This window comes from Miniopterus schreibersii, assembly GCF_964146895.1.
Source record: "Miniopterus schreibersii genome assembly, chromosome: 10".
NCBI classification, from domain to species: domain Eukaryota; kingdom Metazoa; phylum Chordata; class Mammalia; order Chiroptera; family Miniopteridae; genus Miniopterus; species Miniopterus schreibersii.
This window is the reverse complement of record NC_138110.1, coordinates 711,105-726,347: the sequence shown is the minus strand read 5'-3', so window position 1 is coordinate 726,347 and position 15,243 is coordinate 711,105. Positions and strand designations below refer to the sequence as shown.

At 56.3% G+C, this 15,243-nt stretch overlaps 1 protein-coding gene across 9 annotated transcripts in view; it reads left to right on the top strand.

The window, feature by feature from the left end:
- RTEL1 (regulator of telomere elongation helicase 1) overlaps positions 1 to 15,243 on the top strand; it is a 29,601-nt gene that overhangs the window by 10,141 nt on the left and 4,217 nt on the right. For 4 of the 9 annotated variants that reach the window (XM_081149950.1, XM_081149951.1, XM_081149956.1 and 1 more), the window contains 17 exons: positions 167 to 317; positions 5,822 to 5,860; positions 5,932 to 6,010; positions 6,843 to 6,940; positions 7,333 to 7,388; positions 9,118 to 9,186; positions 9,307 to 9,388; positions 12,314 to 12,446; positions 12,545 to 12,658; positions 12,735 to 12,775; positions 12,956 to 13,041; positions 13,169 to 13,246; positions 13,628 to 13,705; positions 14,057 to 14,203; positions 14,259 to 14,389; positions 14,478 to 14,824; positions 14,990 to 15,159. In XM_081149950.1, coding sequence (XP_081006076.1) covers positions 167 to 317; positions 5,822 to 5,860; positions 5,932 to 6,010; positions 6,843 to 6,940; positions 7,333 to 7,388; positions 9,118 to 9,186; positions 9,307 to 9,388; positions 12,314 to 12,446; positions 12,545 to 12,658; positions 12,735 to 12,775; positions 12,956 to 13,041; positions 13,169 to 13,246; positions 13,628 to 13,705; positions 14,057 to 14,203; positions 14,259 to 14,389; positions 14,478 to 14,824; positions 14,990 to 15,159 — 1,899 coding nt within the window. Of the gene's footprint in view, positions 1 to 166; positions 318 to 3,162; positions 3,263 to 5,821; positions 5,861 to 5,931; positions 6,011 to 6,842; positions 6,941 to 7,332; positions 7,389 to 9,117; positions 9,187 to 9,306; positions 9,389 to 12,313; positions 12,447 to 12,544; positions 12,659 to 12,734; positions 12,776 to 12,955; positions 13,042 to 13,168; positions 13,247 to 13,627; positions 13,706 to 14,056; positions 14,204 to 14,258; positions 14,390 to 14,477; positions 14,825 to 14,989; positions 15,160 to 15,243 lie in introns of those variants that run through there. The other 5 variants (XM_081149954.1, XM_081149953.1, XM_081149955.1 and 2 more) reach the window with 4 other exon arrangements.

Sequence of the window (15,243 nt, the reverse complement as noted above, 5' to 3'; positions counted from 1 at the left end):
GTCTGGGCTAAGCTACCATCTTGGGATGTTTGTGACCCAGCCTCAGAGCCTGTGGGGTAGGGCTGGGGCTCTCCACTCCCTTTAGCTCTGCACCCCCAGGCCCTGCCTCCTGAGCCCCCCAGTCCTGGCTCCTGTTTACCATAATGCTGGGTGCTTGGGCTCTCAGGAGAAGATGTGTGAGGAGTCGGCGTCCTTTGACCTGACCCCCCATGATGTGGCTTCTGGACTGGATGTCATAGACCAGGTTCTAGAGGAGCAGACCAAGGCAGCGCAGCAGGGCGAGCTTTGCCTGGAGTTCAGTGCAGACGCCAACTCAGGTGAGCTTATGGGCAGGACACCGAGGACTGGCAAGGTGGTCTTGGGGCCCAGAGGCCGTCGGCCCACGGCCCTTCTAGGTCGGCATCTGGGGACACTTCAAGAGACTTCCTTGGGCCCCACAGATGGGGGTGGGTTTTGCCCGACCATTCTGGCATTTTCTGAAGACCTTCCCATCCTTTCCCAGCCTGTGTTCTTTCCCTCTGCTGTGTAAAAGGGGAAAAGAGATGTATTAACCATGGAGACACTTTTAATGACCCGCGAGCAGGGTCTGTGCTCCCCTCCTCTCATAGGTTTGTTCCCAGTGTCCTCCTGGGGAAAGTAGTAGTGTACGGAGAATCCTTTGATGGACGTGGTAGTCTGTCCACATGTTTGTTAGTAGCTGACGAGGACTCTAGGTTTGCTTTGGCAGACTGCTTTGTGGTGATGTTTCCAGCGGTTGCTGCATACTTTTTAGTGTTCATGCTTCGTGCTATGAACGTGTTCAGATGTCGGGTGTCCTCACGTGGGCATGGGGCTCAGGCGGTGGCCTGTGTCCTCTGATCACAAATGCGAACAGGCTCTGCAGGGAGCGGTCTGGCAGCTCCCTCTTCGTGTTCTTGCCAACGCTGACTTCCTTTCTGGCACGGTCCCTGGCCTCCTGGACCCACGGGCACACCTGCCTTGGAAGACGTAGTGTTTGCAAATAGCATTTCTTTGTTTAGCACAGAAGTTCTCAAACATTTTGGCTTCAGGGCACTTGACATTCTTAAAACTGGCTGAGCATGGTTTATGTGAATTACATCTGTGGATACTGTGAGCAATGAAAACAGAAACATTTTAGGAGATTTATTTTCTTGAAAGAACAAACCCAGGGATGTTATAACAAAGGATTCACACAGAGAGGCTGAAACGCAGAGACCAATCCTAGCGGTTGTGGGGCCAGAAGTCTCTTCTCAGGGGTGTGTCTCTCAGGCCCCTCTCCCAGCTGCTGGTGCCCTTGGCTTATAGACTCACCACCCCAATCTCTTCTTCACACGGTGTCCCCTGTGTGTCTGTGTCCAGATTTCCTCTTACAAGGACAGCAGTCATTGGAGGGGGGCCCACCCCCAGATACTGTGGCCTCAACTTGATCACCTCTGCAGAGGCCCTGTTTACAAATAAGGCCCGATTCCCAGGTATCGGGTTAGGACGTGAGCATGTCCGTATCCAGGACATGATTCACTCCATAATGTGTTAAAAGAAATAACATTTTTCTTGAAAAATAACTTCTAAAAGTTAGAAGAGTGACATTGTTTTACATTTTTGCAAATCTCTAATATCTGGCATAACAGAAGAAAGTTGAGCCCCACACTTGTGTATCACAGCCACGCTGGGTCCAGGTCCTGCTGCTGCTGTGACGGTTGCCACAGACTCTGGCTTAAAGCAGCACAACCTGGTTATGGCACGGTCCTCGTGAATGCAGAACAGGTCGCAGGGCCACCTTCCTCCTGGGGGCTCCAGGAAAATCTGTCTGGCCTTTCTCAGCTCCCAGAGGTGCTGCATCCTTGGCCCTGGCCCCCACATCCCTCTCCCTTTTGCTCCATGCCCCCTCTCCTCTGACCCCTGCCTCCCTCCCACCTGGATGACCCATCTTGATCACCCATCTCAAGACCCTTTACCACCTGCAGAGTCCCTGTTGCCATGGAAGGGGATTAGGGTGCGAACGTGTGGGGGTTGTTATCAGCCTCCCACAAGTAGCCTCTGGAAATGGCATTGTAGGAACAAGAGAGAAAAAAGGCAGATTGTACATGTTGATTGTTATTTACTAGCAGGAATGTCCTGAAAATAGGCTTGGCCTTGCCGTGACCTGAACAGGGCTCAGGGCCCAGGCCCCGGGCCACACCTGATGACCCGCTGTTTACCTCACTGTTCCCCTGTGGTTAGAATTTCTAAGTCAGCTGAACGCAACACCCGGACCCAGGTGTCTGAGAAAGTGGGAGTGTCTCCAGGTGCCTGTGAGCGCAGGCTGCTGGCTGACGTCACCTGCATTTCCTCAACCTGGTCACTTTTTTATTTTTAATCCTCACTTGAGGGTGTTTTTCATTGATCTTTAGAGCATGGAAGGGAGGGAGGGAGGGGAGCGAGAGAGAGAGACATCGACGGGAGACATTGGTTGCTTCCTGCGTGCTCCAGGGATTGACCCTGCAGCCGAGGTATGTGCCCTTGACCACAGCCTGGTTATTTTTAAATGAATTTATTTTATTTCCGCTGAGCTGACAGGGCTCAGTGGTTGAGCATCGACCTATGAACCAGGGGGTCATGGTTCGATTCCCTGTCAGGGCACAAGCCTGGGTTTCAGGCTCAATCCCCAGTAGGGGGTATGCAGGCGATTGATGTGTCTCTCTCATCATTGATGTCTCTCTCTCTCCCTCTCCCTTCCTCTTGCTGAAATCAATAAAAACGTTTTTTTTAAAAACCATTTTATTTCAGAAGTCATGGGTTCTTTTAGGGTTTTTTTTTCCTCTTTAAAGCCCAGTGATTTTGTTGTCTCCATGTGGATTTTTCTGGATCAATATCGCCCGGTATGTGATGTGCCGTCTCAGCATGTGTGCGAAGCTGTTTGTTTGGGATGTTTTCCCGCTTGTGCTCCAGGCTGCGCTTCCGGGCACGCTCTGTCCACCTCAGTCAGAGCTTCGCTCTCCGGTCCTTCTTATCTCTGTTTTGGTTTTTTAAAAATTCTTACCTGAGGAATAAGGATATTTTTCCATTGGTTTTTTAGAGAGTGGAGGGAGAGGGGAGAGAGACAGACATTGATTGGGGATCAAACGTGCACCCTCGGTACATGCCCTTGACCGGGAATCAAACCTGCACCCTCGGGGGTGCAGGCCAATGCTCCAGCCACTGAGCACACTAGCCAGGGTGTCTCTGTTTTTCTTTAACACCCTTTTTTCCATTGAGTTCCAGGTGTGCAGGAGGGTGATTCAAGGTTTGTACCCACCTGTGATTTCTAAGGCCCTGTCTGTGGTGTGTTTCTGCTTCTGTGTTCCTTCTAATTTAGCCCTCGCTTCCAGAATAATTCTTTGCTTTCCTTCTCATTTCATGTGAGTCTGTCACTTCATTTCTGAGTTTTTGAAAACCTGACTTATGTTGTTTCATATCTCATATCTTGTTCTGAAATGTTCATTTTTTTGTTTCATATAACTTTTATTTTGAAGTCACGGCAAACTTACAGATAATTTGCTGGTAAAGAACCACTTATCCTTCACCTAGACTCCCCTTGCTAGGGTTTGCCCTGTTGGATAAGCCTCCCCTCCACATGGGCAGGTGCAGGTACCTCAGGTGTGCTTCCTGAGAACAGGGACCCTCTCCCGTGGCCGCAGTGCAATGACCCACTCGGGAAGTGAGCATGGATACTGCTGTCTTGTCTAGTTGAGAGACCACAGTAAGACCTTTCGGCTGTCACTGTAGCCCAGAGCACATCTCCATAAAACGTCCTAGTCTGGGAGCGGGGCTGCTGCCCTGGGCCTGTGGCTCTGGGCTATAATCTGGACAGGGTCTCGGTGTTGTCCGGCTCAGCCTGGACGTTTGTAAAGAGGAAGTTAGTTACGGTGTTGAATGTCCTGCAGTCTGGGTTTGTCTGTGGCATCTTCATAGTTCGATGCAACTGTGTGTTTGGGGCAGGAATCAGCCCGTCAGGTCACAAGGCCCAGCATTTGTCTTATTTTGGTGACACTGGGTTAAGAGGTAATGGCCAGGCTTTCTGCCGTGAAGTCCTTGTTGTTTCATTAAATTCCTATGCAACTAGTGGCTTCCATTAATGGTTCTTCCTGAATGAATGATTCCTGCGAGGTTTACACCTGAACCGCCTCCTGCCTCGTTGCTTGTTTGGACTCTCCAATGTCACTCACACACAACTGGAGCTGCCACCGGCTCCCCTCCTTCCTGCAGCGCGACTGGGAGAGTCAGCACAGGGCTCAGAGGCTGCTTGGATGCCTCCTCCCACCACTGGTCATGTTATTCATGTGATTTGTTTCTGTTTGTATCTCACTTTTATCTTTTCATTTTTCTCTGTTCACATGGATTTTGTTATTACCTCTTTTTCTGAGTATTTGAAACACTCACATGGTTCCAGAAACCAAAGTCGTACTTGAGAGAAGTGTCCTGTTAGTTTCTGGTTGGTTCTTTCTTTGCCTTTGCCAGGACATCTTACTTGCTTTCTCTTCTTGTTTTCACTCTCTGTTCTTTCCTGCACTTTGTACATGCTTGTGTGCACTTTGCCGTGTTTACTCCCTGATGTGTCCTGTGAACGCCTCCCCATGCCGATATCCCGTCCTCGCTCCAGCTGCCCACTACCTCCCCCAGGCCTACCTCCCGTGTCTACCCAACTGCTTCCCTGGCGTGGAGGTTGTTTCCCGGATTTGCAGTTACAGACAGGGCAGTAATGAGTAACCTAGTGCGTATGCGCTTTCATCTCGTTGGCAGGATTTCTTCAGGGTGAATTCCCAGAAGTGGGGCAGCTGGGTTAGCAGGTGAGCGTATCTGTTACGGGTACAGGCCCAGACTGTGCTCCCACCAGCAGTGGGCTGAGTGTCTGTCCCATTTACCTCATAACTCAGTGTGACATCAGGCTTTTTAATTCTGGCCACTTCAATGGATGAAACATGGATCTTTGTGTAATTCTGATCTGCTTTTCTCTTAGGGGTGAAATTGAACATCTTTTCGGTTGTTTGGGGCCCTGTATTTTTTTGGCAATAGCATCCTATGGGGTGTGAATGGGTGATGTCCCTGGTTCTCTGGACGTCCCTGTTCGGTGCACATGACACCCCTCGGCACCTCCCAGCCTGCTCTCACCTGGGACAGTTCTCAGACTTCCCTTGTTCTTGATAACCCTGATGGTCTGGAGGAGGATTGGTTGGGTGTTTTGTATAATATCCCTGAGTTGGGGTTTGTCTGATGTTTTTCTGAAATTTACTGGGTTACGGGATTTGGGAGGAAGAGCACAGATGTAAATAAAATGCCCTTTCATCACATCCTTCCATGTCCACGCTCTCAACTTCTGACTTATGACGGTTGGTTTCAACCTTGACCGCCTGGTTGAGGTTGTCTCTGTCAGTTTCTCCACAAGCTACTCCGTTCCCCTCCTTTGTGTGCCATGCTCTGCAGGAGGCCACGCGCACAGCCGCACTGAGCAGCGGGCTCGTCTGGGTGTCCGTCCATCTCCGTGGCCGCGCCTTAGGCAGAGGTTTCATAGAAATGACACTAGCAGCACAGTCACTAAAAGAAAATATAGATACATTGGGCTTCATCAGAATTAAAAACTTTGTGCTTCAGAGGACACTGTCCAGGAAGCAGAAAGTCAGCCCACAGAATGGGAGAAACTTTTACAAACCATGCGTCCCAGCTGTTCCTGAAACAGCTACTCAGAGGAATGCTTCAGCTCTGGCTCCGGTTTCGCAGACAGAGCCTCTTCTCCCTGTGGGGCTCCCTCACAGGCCAGTGCTGTGGGAATGACGCACACTTGTGGGTTTGCTGCTTTCCCTCCCAGGGCTGAACATGGAGCTGGAGGACATTGCGAAGCTGAAGAGTAAGTGCTGTCCACACCCCTACCCACCTGCTGTGGCTGGGGGCTGCCCCTGACCACCCCGTGCCCTGCAGTGATTCTGCTTCGCCTGGAGGGGGCCATTGATGCCGTCGAGCTGCCTGGAGATGACACAGGCATCACCAAGCCTGGGAGGTGAGGGACTGGGAACTGGCACCTTGACCCTGGGCCCCACCTGGAGCTAGAGACAGATGTGTGTGGGGCTCTGTCCTGGGCACCCAGTGGGTGTTGCTGGCTCACACACCGATAAGGTCCCTAACAGGCCTGGAGGTCTAGGAGGGGCTGCCGACTCACCCTGAGGTTCCCTGGTCTACCCCCGTTCTGTGTGCCCCTCTTCTGGTGCTCAGACACCTGCCTGAGCACACCTTCTGTTAGGATGAAAAGTGCAGCCACAGCAGCCACCTCTTTAGGCCTCCAGAGGGCCCGGAATATTCTGAACAGTTAGGATGTCCAGGTTCTCAGCAGTGGGGCAGCGGGGCTCACTTCCTGTAGCACACACCCACAGCTGAGGCTGGTTGTGGCCTCTTTGGGACACAGCTGACGGTGGTGCTGGAGCCCAGGCCGGACCATCAGGGGTTGATTGTTCTTCACAGGCTGCCCGTCTGCTCTGCTGTGCTCAGACCCTCACGGGTCCCCAGTTGCCTTTCATATGAAGCAGGCTGCACCTTTGCCCTGCCCCGCTCCCTCCACAGCACCCAGACCTGGTGCCCCCCCATCTCTCTCCAAAGCTGCTCTCTGGAAGCCTGACCAGAGCCACCGCCTCAGGGAGGCTCTGATGACCCCTCACAAAACCCACCTGGAGCCTGAGCTCTGGGGGCTTCGAGGCTGCTCTCCTCCCCCCAGAACTCTTGGGGGCAGAGACCTGGTACCTCCAGGTGGCCTGCCCTGGGGGCTCAGAGCCTGTTTCTGAAAAGCCATTGACCATTAGGTTCTCAAATCATAGCCTAGTCTTCCCTCTCCCTGGCAGCTACATCTTCGAGCTGTTCGCCGAGGCCCAGATCACGTTTCAGACCAAGGGGTGCATCTTGGACTCCCTGGACCAGATCATCCAGTACCTGGCAGGACGTGAGTCCTCTGTGCCCTGTGCCTGCCTGAGACTCCCTGCAGGCTGGACGTAGGGTCGCAGCCTGCCGCCTACACTGAGGGGAGTGTGAAGGACTTGTGGGTTCCAGTGCCATTTGACTGTGGTGCTTTCGTCCAGCTTAGCCTGTTCCTAGTCAGCCTTACAGAAAAGCGGGGTCAAGGAGCTGTGGCCCTGCCAGCATTGGTTCCCTCCTGGGCTCGGTGGGGTGGCCTGGTTGCCCTGGCCTTATTTGATCTCACCCCGGAGGAGCAAGCAAGCTCCCTCCCCTCGGGCGTCCCTATGTCAATTTGGGGGAAGGTGGAGCTGAGCACATGTCCAGGTGGCTCGTGGCTCCACTGCTGGTGCTGGGTGGTCAGTGCCACTGCTCCCACAGGCACTGGGCTGTTCACCAACACAGCAGGACTGCAGAAGCTCTCGGACATCATCCAGGTACCGGCCAGCAACCAGGATGCGGGCACTCCTCCCTGGGACACAGGGTGCTTCCTTCTCCTGCACTTGTCTCTCAGGCTAGACCCAGGGCAAGGCTGAGGCATCCACACCCCATGCTTCAGATTAGCCACCCTCAGGCTCCTTTCTGCCCTGAGTGCACCCTGCCGACCCTGGGGTCACGGCTGCACTTGGGTGGGCACTGACGGGCAGAAATCTTCTCAAGTGTTTTCCTGAAACAGCTACTCAGAGGAATGTCAAAGCGTAAGCCGTCACAGAGTGGGGCTGGTAGGCTCTTGTTCCCTCAGCCCCATGCCAGGCCGCAGGGCCTGCCACTCACGGAGAGGCGTGCAGACGTGTCAGTGTGTTCAACGCCCGTGAGCCCAGGTGGGGCCCATGGGACTGGCAAGTCCGGGCAGTGGACTTGGTTCCCAAGTGCCCTCCAGCCGGTCTCACCCTGGGCCCAGGAAGTTGCTTTGGTGTGGGGCAGCCTCCAGGGTGGATGAGCCCCTCCTCTGCAGACCCAGTGGGAATGTCAGGCCTCAGGGCTGCTGGACACAGCACTTCCTGCCGCCCCTCCACGCTGCCCTCTGTCCAGCTGAGCTGCTTCCTCAGCTCAGGGCAGTGAGCCGGCCATTCTCCCTCAGTTGGGAGGCTGCCAGGCCGGCTGCCAAGGGCCACGTGGTGTTTCAAGCCCTCTGCCTCACTGGCATTGCTGAAGAGGGCCCTCAGTGGCCACGGGTCCTTGGCAGACGGAACACAGGAGCCCCTCGCCTCCCTCCTTAGACACCCATTAGTGGAGCAGGTTTCTGCCCTTCCAGGCTCTCTGGAACCCTAACTGCTCAGCCCCTGGTTTGGAATTTCTTGTGGCAGCTGCTCTGAGTAGCCCCTGGCAGGTGATGTGGGACCCCCTGGTTGCTGGGGCTGCCTGCCTGGTGTGTGTGCTGGTGTGTCCTCTCCAGCTGGAGAGAGTGTAACTGGTAGCTGCTTGTCCCATACCTGTTCCTGAGCACCTGGTGCTCGGGCACAGGCCCCCCAAACATGGCTGGGCTAGGTGGACTTGGATAGGGTCACAGGGTGTGCCGCTGGCCTGGAGCTCTGGGTGCCTGCCGGCTGTGCGTCAGTGGGGCCATGAACTGGTCAGACAGGCAGCCTGCGGCGAAACAGGAGGAGCTCACAGTTTTTGCAGGACAGAAGGTATAAAGCTGACCCAGGCTGGACACTGGACGAGGCCAGCCTCAGAGGGACAGCGCAGGCAATGATGTGGGAACCCGAGATGGTGTGAGACCTGCACACCTGCTGGACCAGCTGACAGGATGCTGGTGGTCTCTGGTGCTACAGGTCACAGATGCCACTGTGCACGGCCCAACCACAGGCCCGCTGGGCATCAGGCAGGACAGGACCCCAAGCAACTGGACAGTGCTGTGTGGAGACTGCCGTCCTGGGGTGGAGAGGTCGTGGAAGGGGTGGGGAAGGGAAAAGAGGGGTGGGCAGCAGTGAAAGGCACCATGGGCCTGTTGCCTCGGGACTCAGAAGTTGTTGGAATCTGAAACTCCTGCACGGGGGGTGGTCCCTGTGAGAAGGGAGAGGCAGATGTGAGCTCTTCCCCTCAGCCTGGGGTCTCAAACCAGGGATGCTGTTGGCTCAAAGGTGGGGCAGGTGAAGACGACACCCCACGCATTCCTCTGTCCTATGTGGTGTGTCCTGCTGACCATCCGTCATCTCCTTCCAGATTGTGTTCAGTGCAGACCCTGCCGAGGGCGGCTCCACATTGGGGCTGGGGGCCTCTCAGTCCTACAAGGTGGGTGCCGCGTCCAGGAGGGGCTGTGGGCAGGGGTTTCAATCCTATGAGGTGGGGGCTGCCTCCAGGAGGGGGTCTACAGGTGGGGGTCTCAGGACACCTGTCCATTTTACCCTCCAGGTGCACATCCACCCTGACACCAGTCACCGAAGGACAGCTCAGCGGTCAGATGCCTGGAGCTCCACAGCAGCCAGAAAGCAAGGTACAACACCTGGGGGCCAGACACGCTCCCCTGCTCGACCACAGTGAGGTGCCACATCAAAGCCACCCTTGAGTCCAGCCTTCTGTAGGCCACCTCCCTACTTGCTCTGAAAGAGCTCTCAGCCAGAGAGGCCTGGGAGGAGGCCCAGTGGCACTGCCCTGAGTCACCAGGTGGGTGTCCACCAAGTGAGGGCACAGCCAGGCCTCCTGCACCACTGGGGATGTTTTTGAAAAGGGTTCACAGGCCCTGACTATGCATGGGGCTTTCACTCTGTCCACCAGGTGGACAGATGGGGGGCAGGCTCAGGCTGAGGCCATTCTGCGGGTCTCAGGGTCACATTGAGGGGTCCACTGGAGCTGGCCCTGTTTCCCTGATGCCCGCTGTGAGCTCAAGCCTGTCCCAGAGTCCTGCCCTCTCCCTATCAGCTTCACCTGCTGCCCAGCTTCCTGGGTCTCAGGTTGCTGGGGACTCTGGGCAGGGTCTGCCAGGTGCACTGAGGCTCTTGGTTTTGGTGGACTGTGCCAGCTCAGGCACATATTCCTGAGGTATCCAGTCCTGGCAAATGTCCTCGCCAGAGTGCCTTGGGACTTGGCCTTTTGGATGGGGCTTGTAGCCCTACAGGTCCAGGGCGATGATCCTGTGGTCAAGGCCACTCCCCATCCTGGCCGGTGCAGCTAGTGGCCCACCAGTGCCCACCTGTGCTCTGGGCCCAGCTCTCAGCACTGCCGACACAGAGGAGGGTCAGGAGTGTGGGGGTAGTCGTGCGGAGACCAGTTCGCCCCTCACACAGCATCCACAATCTTGGGAGGCATCTGAATCCTCCTGCTCTCCCTGTGGGGCTAAGCCTTAGCCTGGCAAGGACACAGGTGCCAAGGGTGAGTGGGGCGCAGTAACACCTTTGTTTTCTGTACCTCTGAGAGCATGTGGATTCTCATAAGTAGCTACTACCTGGGTTGGGTGTTTATTATTATTTTAAATATATCTTTATTGATTTCAGAGAGAGGAAGGGAGAGGGAGAGAGAAAGAGAGAAACATCAATGATGAGAGAGTCATTGATCAGCTGTCTCCTGCACACCCCTGACTGGGGATCAAGCCCACAGCCTGGGCATGTGCCCTGACCAGGAATCGAACTGCGATCTCCTGGATCCTAGGTCAATGCTCAACCACTGAGCCATGCCAGGCCGGGCTTAATATGATTACTTTTAATCCTCACCTGAGGATATTTTTTCCATTGCTTTTCAGGGTAGAAGGGAGAGAGAGAGAGACATCGATGGGAGAGAGACACATTGATTGGTTGCCTACTGCACATGACCCAACTGGGGTCAGGGACTGAGCCTACAACCAAGGTACATGCCCTTGGCTGAGATCAAACCCGGGACCCTTCAGTCTAAGGGCTGACGGTCTAACCACTGAGCTAAACCAGCTGGGGCTGGATTGGGTGTTTATAGGAAATTGGATCATCTCCCGCCTTCCTGAAAAGCTGGGGTCGGGTGGGCCCTGGCACAGAGCAACACATGCCGAGGCTGGGGCTCCAGCATCCTGCCGCTCCTCCTAGGTTACCCCTGGTCTCTGCTATTGCAGGTGTCAATGTAAAATATCCAAACCTGTAGAGAATTTTTATGAGTTTGAGTCAAATTGACAAAAATTGCCAGGAAGCAAAATCTCAAGGGATTAAGAAAATGCTCCTGAGAATGGCTGTTTTACAGCTTATTTTATACATTAGAGGCAAAGGAGGAGACGTAAGGGGGTTACATGACACCCATGGGTGGTAGATTAGGGAGGTGGGAGAAAGCAAATCGAAACCTCTGAGATTAGATAGAAAATAAAAGGGAGAGATGCTTAGTTTTACATTGGTGGGTATAGGATAGTTAACATTTATAGCCAATAGAGATGTATCTGTGGTACAAGATAACAGTGAGGGGCTCTGTGGTCTCTGCTCTGGTGGGAGTTTGTGCCCTGAGGGGACTGGAAGGGAGATTACTCTGCCGTTCCAGAAGCCTGTTATCTTAGATGCAAAAAGGCCAAGATCGCTCAGTTAAGGGGAAGACTGACCTTTGTCAAGGAAGCTGCAGGCCAAGGACATGACCCACTTGTAGTTGGGAATTTGTAGGTTCAGACCATCCTGTGTGGTTACTTTCGGGTCTGAGTCTGTTGGGCTGCCATGCAGGCCTCCCCTCAGCTTGTAGGGTTTAGTACATGGCCCTTTGTCACCCGCGCAGGGCTGGCCCAGGGCAGTGCTGGCTGCCCTGTACATCACAGGCAGATCCCACCTGGAAAGTGGAAGAGGCTCCTCTGGCCCCAGAAAGTGGCTTGTTCTTCCTGGAAATGTCCCTGTGACCTGTGGCCTAGCCTTGGCTTTAGAATCATGTTTGGAGTCATTCTACTGGGGCTGTTTTCAGTTCCTAAAGTCGAGCCTACTGCAGCCCAGGAGGCAGGAGGCAGTGGGCAGGCGTGTCTGCCTTGGGGTGGGGGTAGGGGGGCTCTGGTCTCCTTTCCAGTGGTCCAGGAGGTGCCAAGGAACTGCCTCTCCCTATTACCTGTGACTTGCCCGTGGTGAGCAATGCTGCTTCCTGCCTCCCACCTCCCAGACCGGGGTCGCCTCCTCTTTACAGTTCCATCATCCACGTGCCCTGGAGGTCTGGGGTGTCGGGGGTGGGCTCGGCTTTCTTTCTGGGTGCCTGGTAGCCTCTGTCCCACGAGCTTGAGTCACCCATCAGTCTCTGTGTGTCTGGGGTGGAGTGGGCTGGCCTCTCTGGAGTGTGTGCTCCCAGGAGCCTCTGGGTCACACCTTCAGTCAGGCAGGCACTCTCTGTCACACTTGCACATATGGCCGTGGGGCCCAGCAGCTGCCTGTGGAGGACCTGTGGGTGGCAGTGAGGGGCCTCCCTGCGCGTGACCGTGTCCTAGCCTCACACTCTCCCCCAGGGAAGGTGCTCAGTTACTGGTGCTTCAGCCCTGGCTACAGCCTACGTGAGCTGGTCCGCCAGGGCATCCGCACACTCCTCCTCACCAGCGGCACACTCGCTCCTGTGTCTTCCTTCGCCCTGGAGATGCAGATGTAAGGCTGCCCCATGCCTGGGCGGGGGGGGGGGGGGCTGTGTGTTGGGGGTTCAGAACTCCATGGGGGACACCCCTGCCTCCCACCTGCTGCCTCAGCCCTTTCCCAGTCTGCTTGGAGAACCCACACGTCATCGACAAGCACCAGATCTGGGTGGGGATTGTCCCCAAAGGCCCCGATGGAGCCCAGCTGAGCTCTGCCTTTGACAAACGGTAGGGGGAAGATAGAAGGCGGGGGGGGGGGGCAGTGCTGGGGCCCAAGTGGCAGCAGCCTCCTGGCTTCATGCAGGTTCTCTGAGGAGTGCTTGTCCTCCCTGGGGAAGGCGCTAGGTGAGTTCCAGGGAGGCCCTGGCTGGGCTGTCCCATCCTGGGCTCCCACCCCCTCCGTGGTGTCCGGGGAGCCTGTTTCACCCCTCCCCAGCCCTGCACCCTTCCCTGCTTTCTCTCCCTGGGGGCAGCCAGTGGGGGCCCTGGAAGCCCCTCCCGCTGACTGTGGCCCCTGCACTGCAGTGAACATCGCCCGAGTGGTTCCCCATGGGCTCCTAGTCTTCTTCCCTTCCTACCCAGTCCTGGAGAAGAGCCTGGAATTCTGGCGGGTATGTTCCCTCCCTGTGTCCCGGGGGTGGGAGGGGAGCCCCCAATTGCCAAGGGTGCCTGGGGTGCAGCCGGTGGCCTGCCGGGTCTCATGAGCCTGACGTGTCCCATCACCACCTCTTCTCATAGGCCCGGGACTTCGCCAGGAAGCTGGAGGCCCTGAAGCCTCTATTTGTGGAGCCGAGGAGCAAGGGTGGCTTCTCAGAGGTCTGAGTTGGCTGGGGCTCCGCTGCCCCCATGGTTGCCCCGGGCTGGCTGCTATTCCTACGCAGGGCTCTGGCCAGCTCCAGGCTATGCGTAGCTGAGGTCCTGCCTGGCCTTGGAAAGTTTGGGGGCAGGGATGATGGCAGCAGACACTCAGGAAGGAAGGCTCCCCGCCCCCCAGCCCCGGGACTCCTTTGTTTTCTGAGAAACACTGAGCAGGTCCTGGGTGCTAGGTACAAGTTAGCCTTGGAACCCAGGCCATGAGGAAGCTTCTAGAACGTGAAGGCTGGAATAGTCCATTTCAGAGGATGACACATGGGGTCTCACTCATGGAGGTGGAAGGGGCCAGGGTCCTGGCTCCAAGTGACCTGCCTCTCCTTCCAGGTGATGGGTGCTTACTACTCAAGCATTGCCTCCCCGGGGTCCCGAGGGGCTGCCTTCCTGGCTGTGTGCCGGGGAAAGGTGAGTTCCAAGGGTCTTCTCCTACCCACAGGAGCTCATGACTTGGGCCTGGGGGCTGTCCTCCCATTGGGCTCCACTTCCAGCAAACACAAGTTAGGAGGGCAGCCCCCTGACCCTGGTTGGGCCAGTCGGGGTGGACACTGGTGGGAAGGACAGAGAAGTTCCAAGAATGTGACAAGTGGTCACGGGGTTCTGGAAGTGTGGGCCTTAGCTAGGGCCTGGCCCAGGGCTGAAGGTCTGTCCCCTGACTGTCCATATCTGAGAGCATGTGGCTGGGAGGGTCTGGACAGACCCTGGGGAAGGTTGGCAGGCTTGTGTGGGGCATGTAGGTAAAGACTGTGCTATCCCCAGGCCAGTGAGGGGCTGGACTTCGCAGATGTGAATGGCCGAGGGGTGGTCATTACGGGCCTCCCTTACCCCCCACGCAAGGACCCCCGGGTCATCCTCAAGATGCAGTTTCTAGATGAGATGAAGGGCAGGAGTGGAACCTCAGGCCAGGTGAGGTGTCACATGGCGGACGGGGACTGGGCAGCCCCGGATATTTCGTGACCAGCCATCCTCCCCCCAGTTCCTCTCTGGGCAAGACTGGTACCGGCAACAGGCATCCAGGGCTGTGAACCAGGCCATTGGGAGGGTCATTCGGCATCGCCACGACTATGGGGTCGTCTTCCTCTGTGACCACAGGTGTGGCCCTTTCCCCTGCATGGGGCCCCTGCCTGGGAGGTAGACTGGGGGCAGGCCAGACTCCAGGCTGACAGGCCCTCCCTGCCAGGTTCACCTGTGCGGATGCCAGAGCCCAGCTGCCATCTTGGGTACGCCCCCACGTCAAAGTGTATGACCACTTCGGCCATATCATTCGAGATGTGGCCCAATTTTTCCGGGTTGCTCAGAAAACAGTGAGTCCTGAACGCCCAGCCGGCTATGCCCTCGGAGGAGCTGGGTGGGACCCCCAACCCCAACCACCTGTGACTGTCCAGATGCCAGTGCCCCTGGCTGCTGCCCCAAGCCTGGCCCAGGAAGAAGGTGCTGTCAAGGTGGACATGTCGCTCGGGCCCCTCTCCACCAAGAAAGCCAGGAATCTGGATGTGCACGTCCCCAGCCTGAGGCGGAGACCCACAGGTGCGTGTGGCTGGGGGCCATGGGCAGGTGCGGCTACTTCCACAAGGCTGGTGGCAGGCAGGGGCCTGAAGACCAGAGCGCTTGGCCAGGTCTGACTGCTACTGGGGGGCCTGTCTTGCCACCAGCCCTCTCCCCACAGCGGGCCCCACATTTGTGCTCCCACAGGACTGCCAGCCTCCGAAGACAGTGGGGACATTGAGGGCAGCCTGTGTGTGGAGTATGAGCAGGAGCCTGTTCACACCCAGCAAAGGCCCATGGGGCTGCTGGCTGCCCTGGAGCACAGTGAGCAGCTGGCCAAAGAGCCTGAGGACCAGGCCCTGCCCGGGGAGGAGAAGGTATGGGTACAGGAGCCCCAGAGATGGACACAGACCCCCCCCCCCCAGGCACTGCTTGTCTGTTCTCAGGCACCTCCACACTCA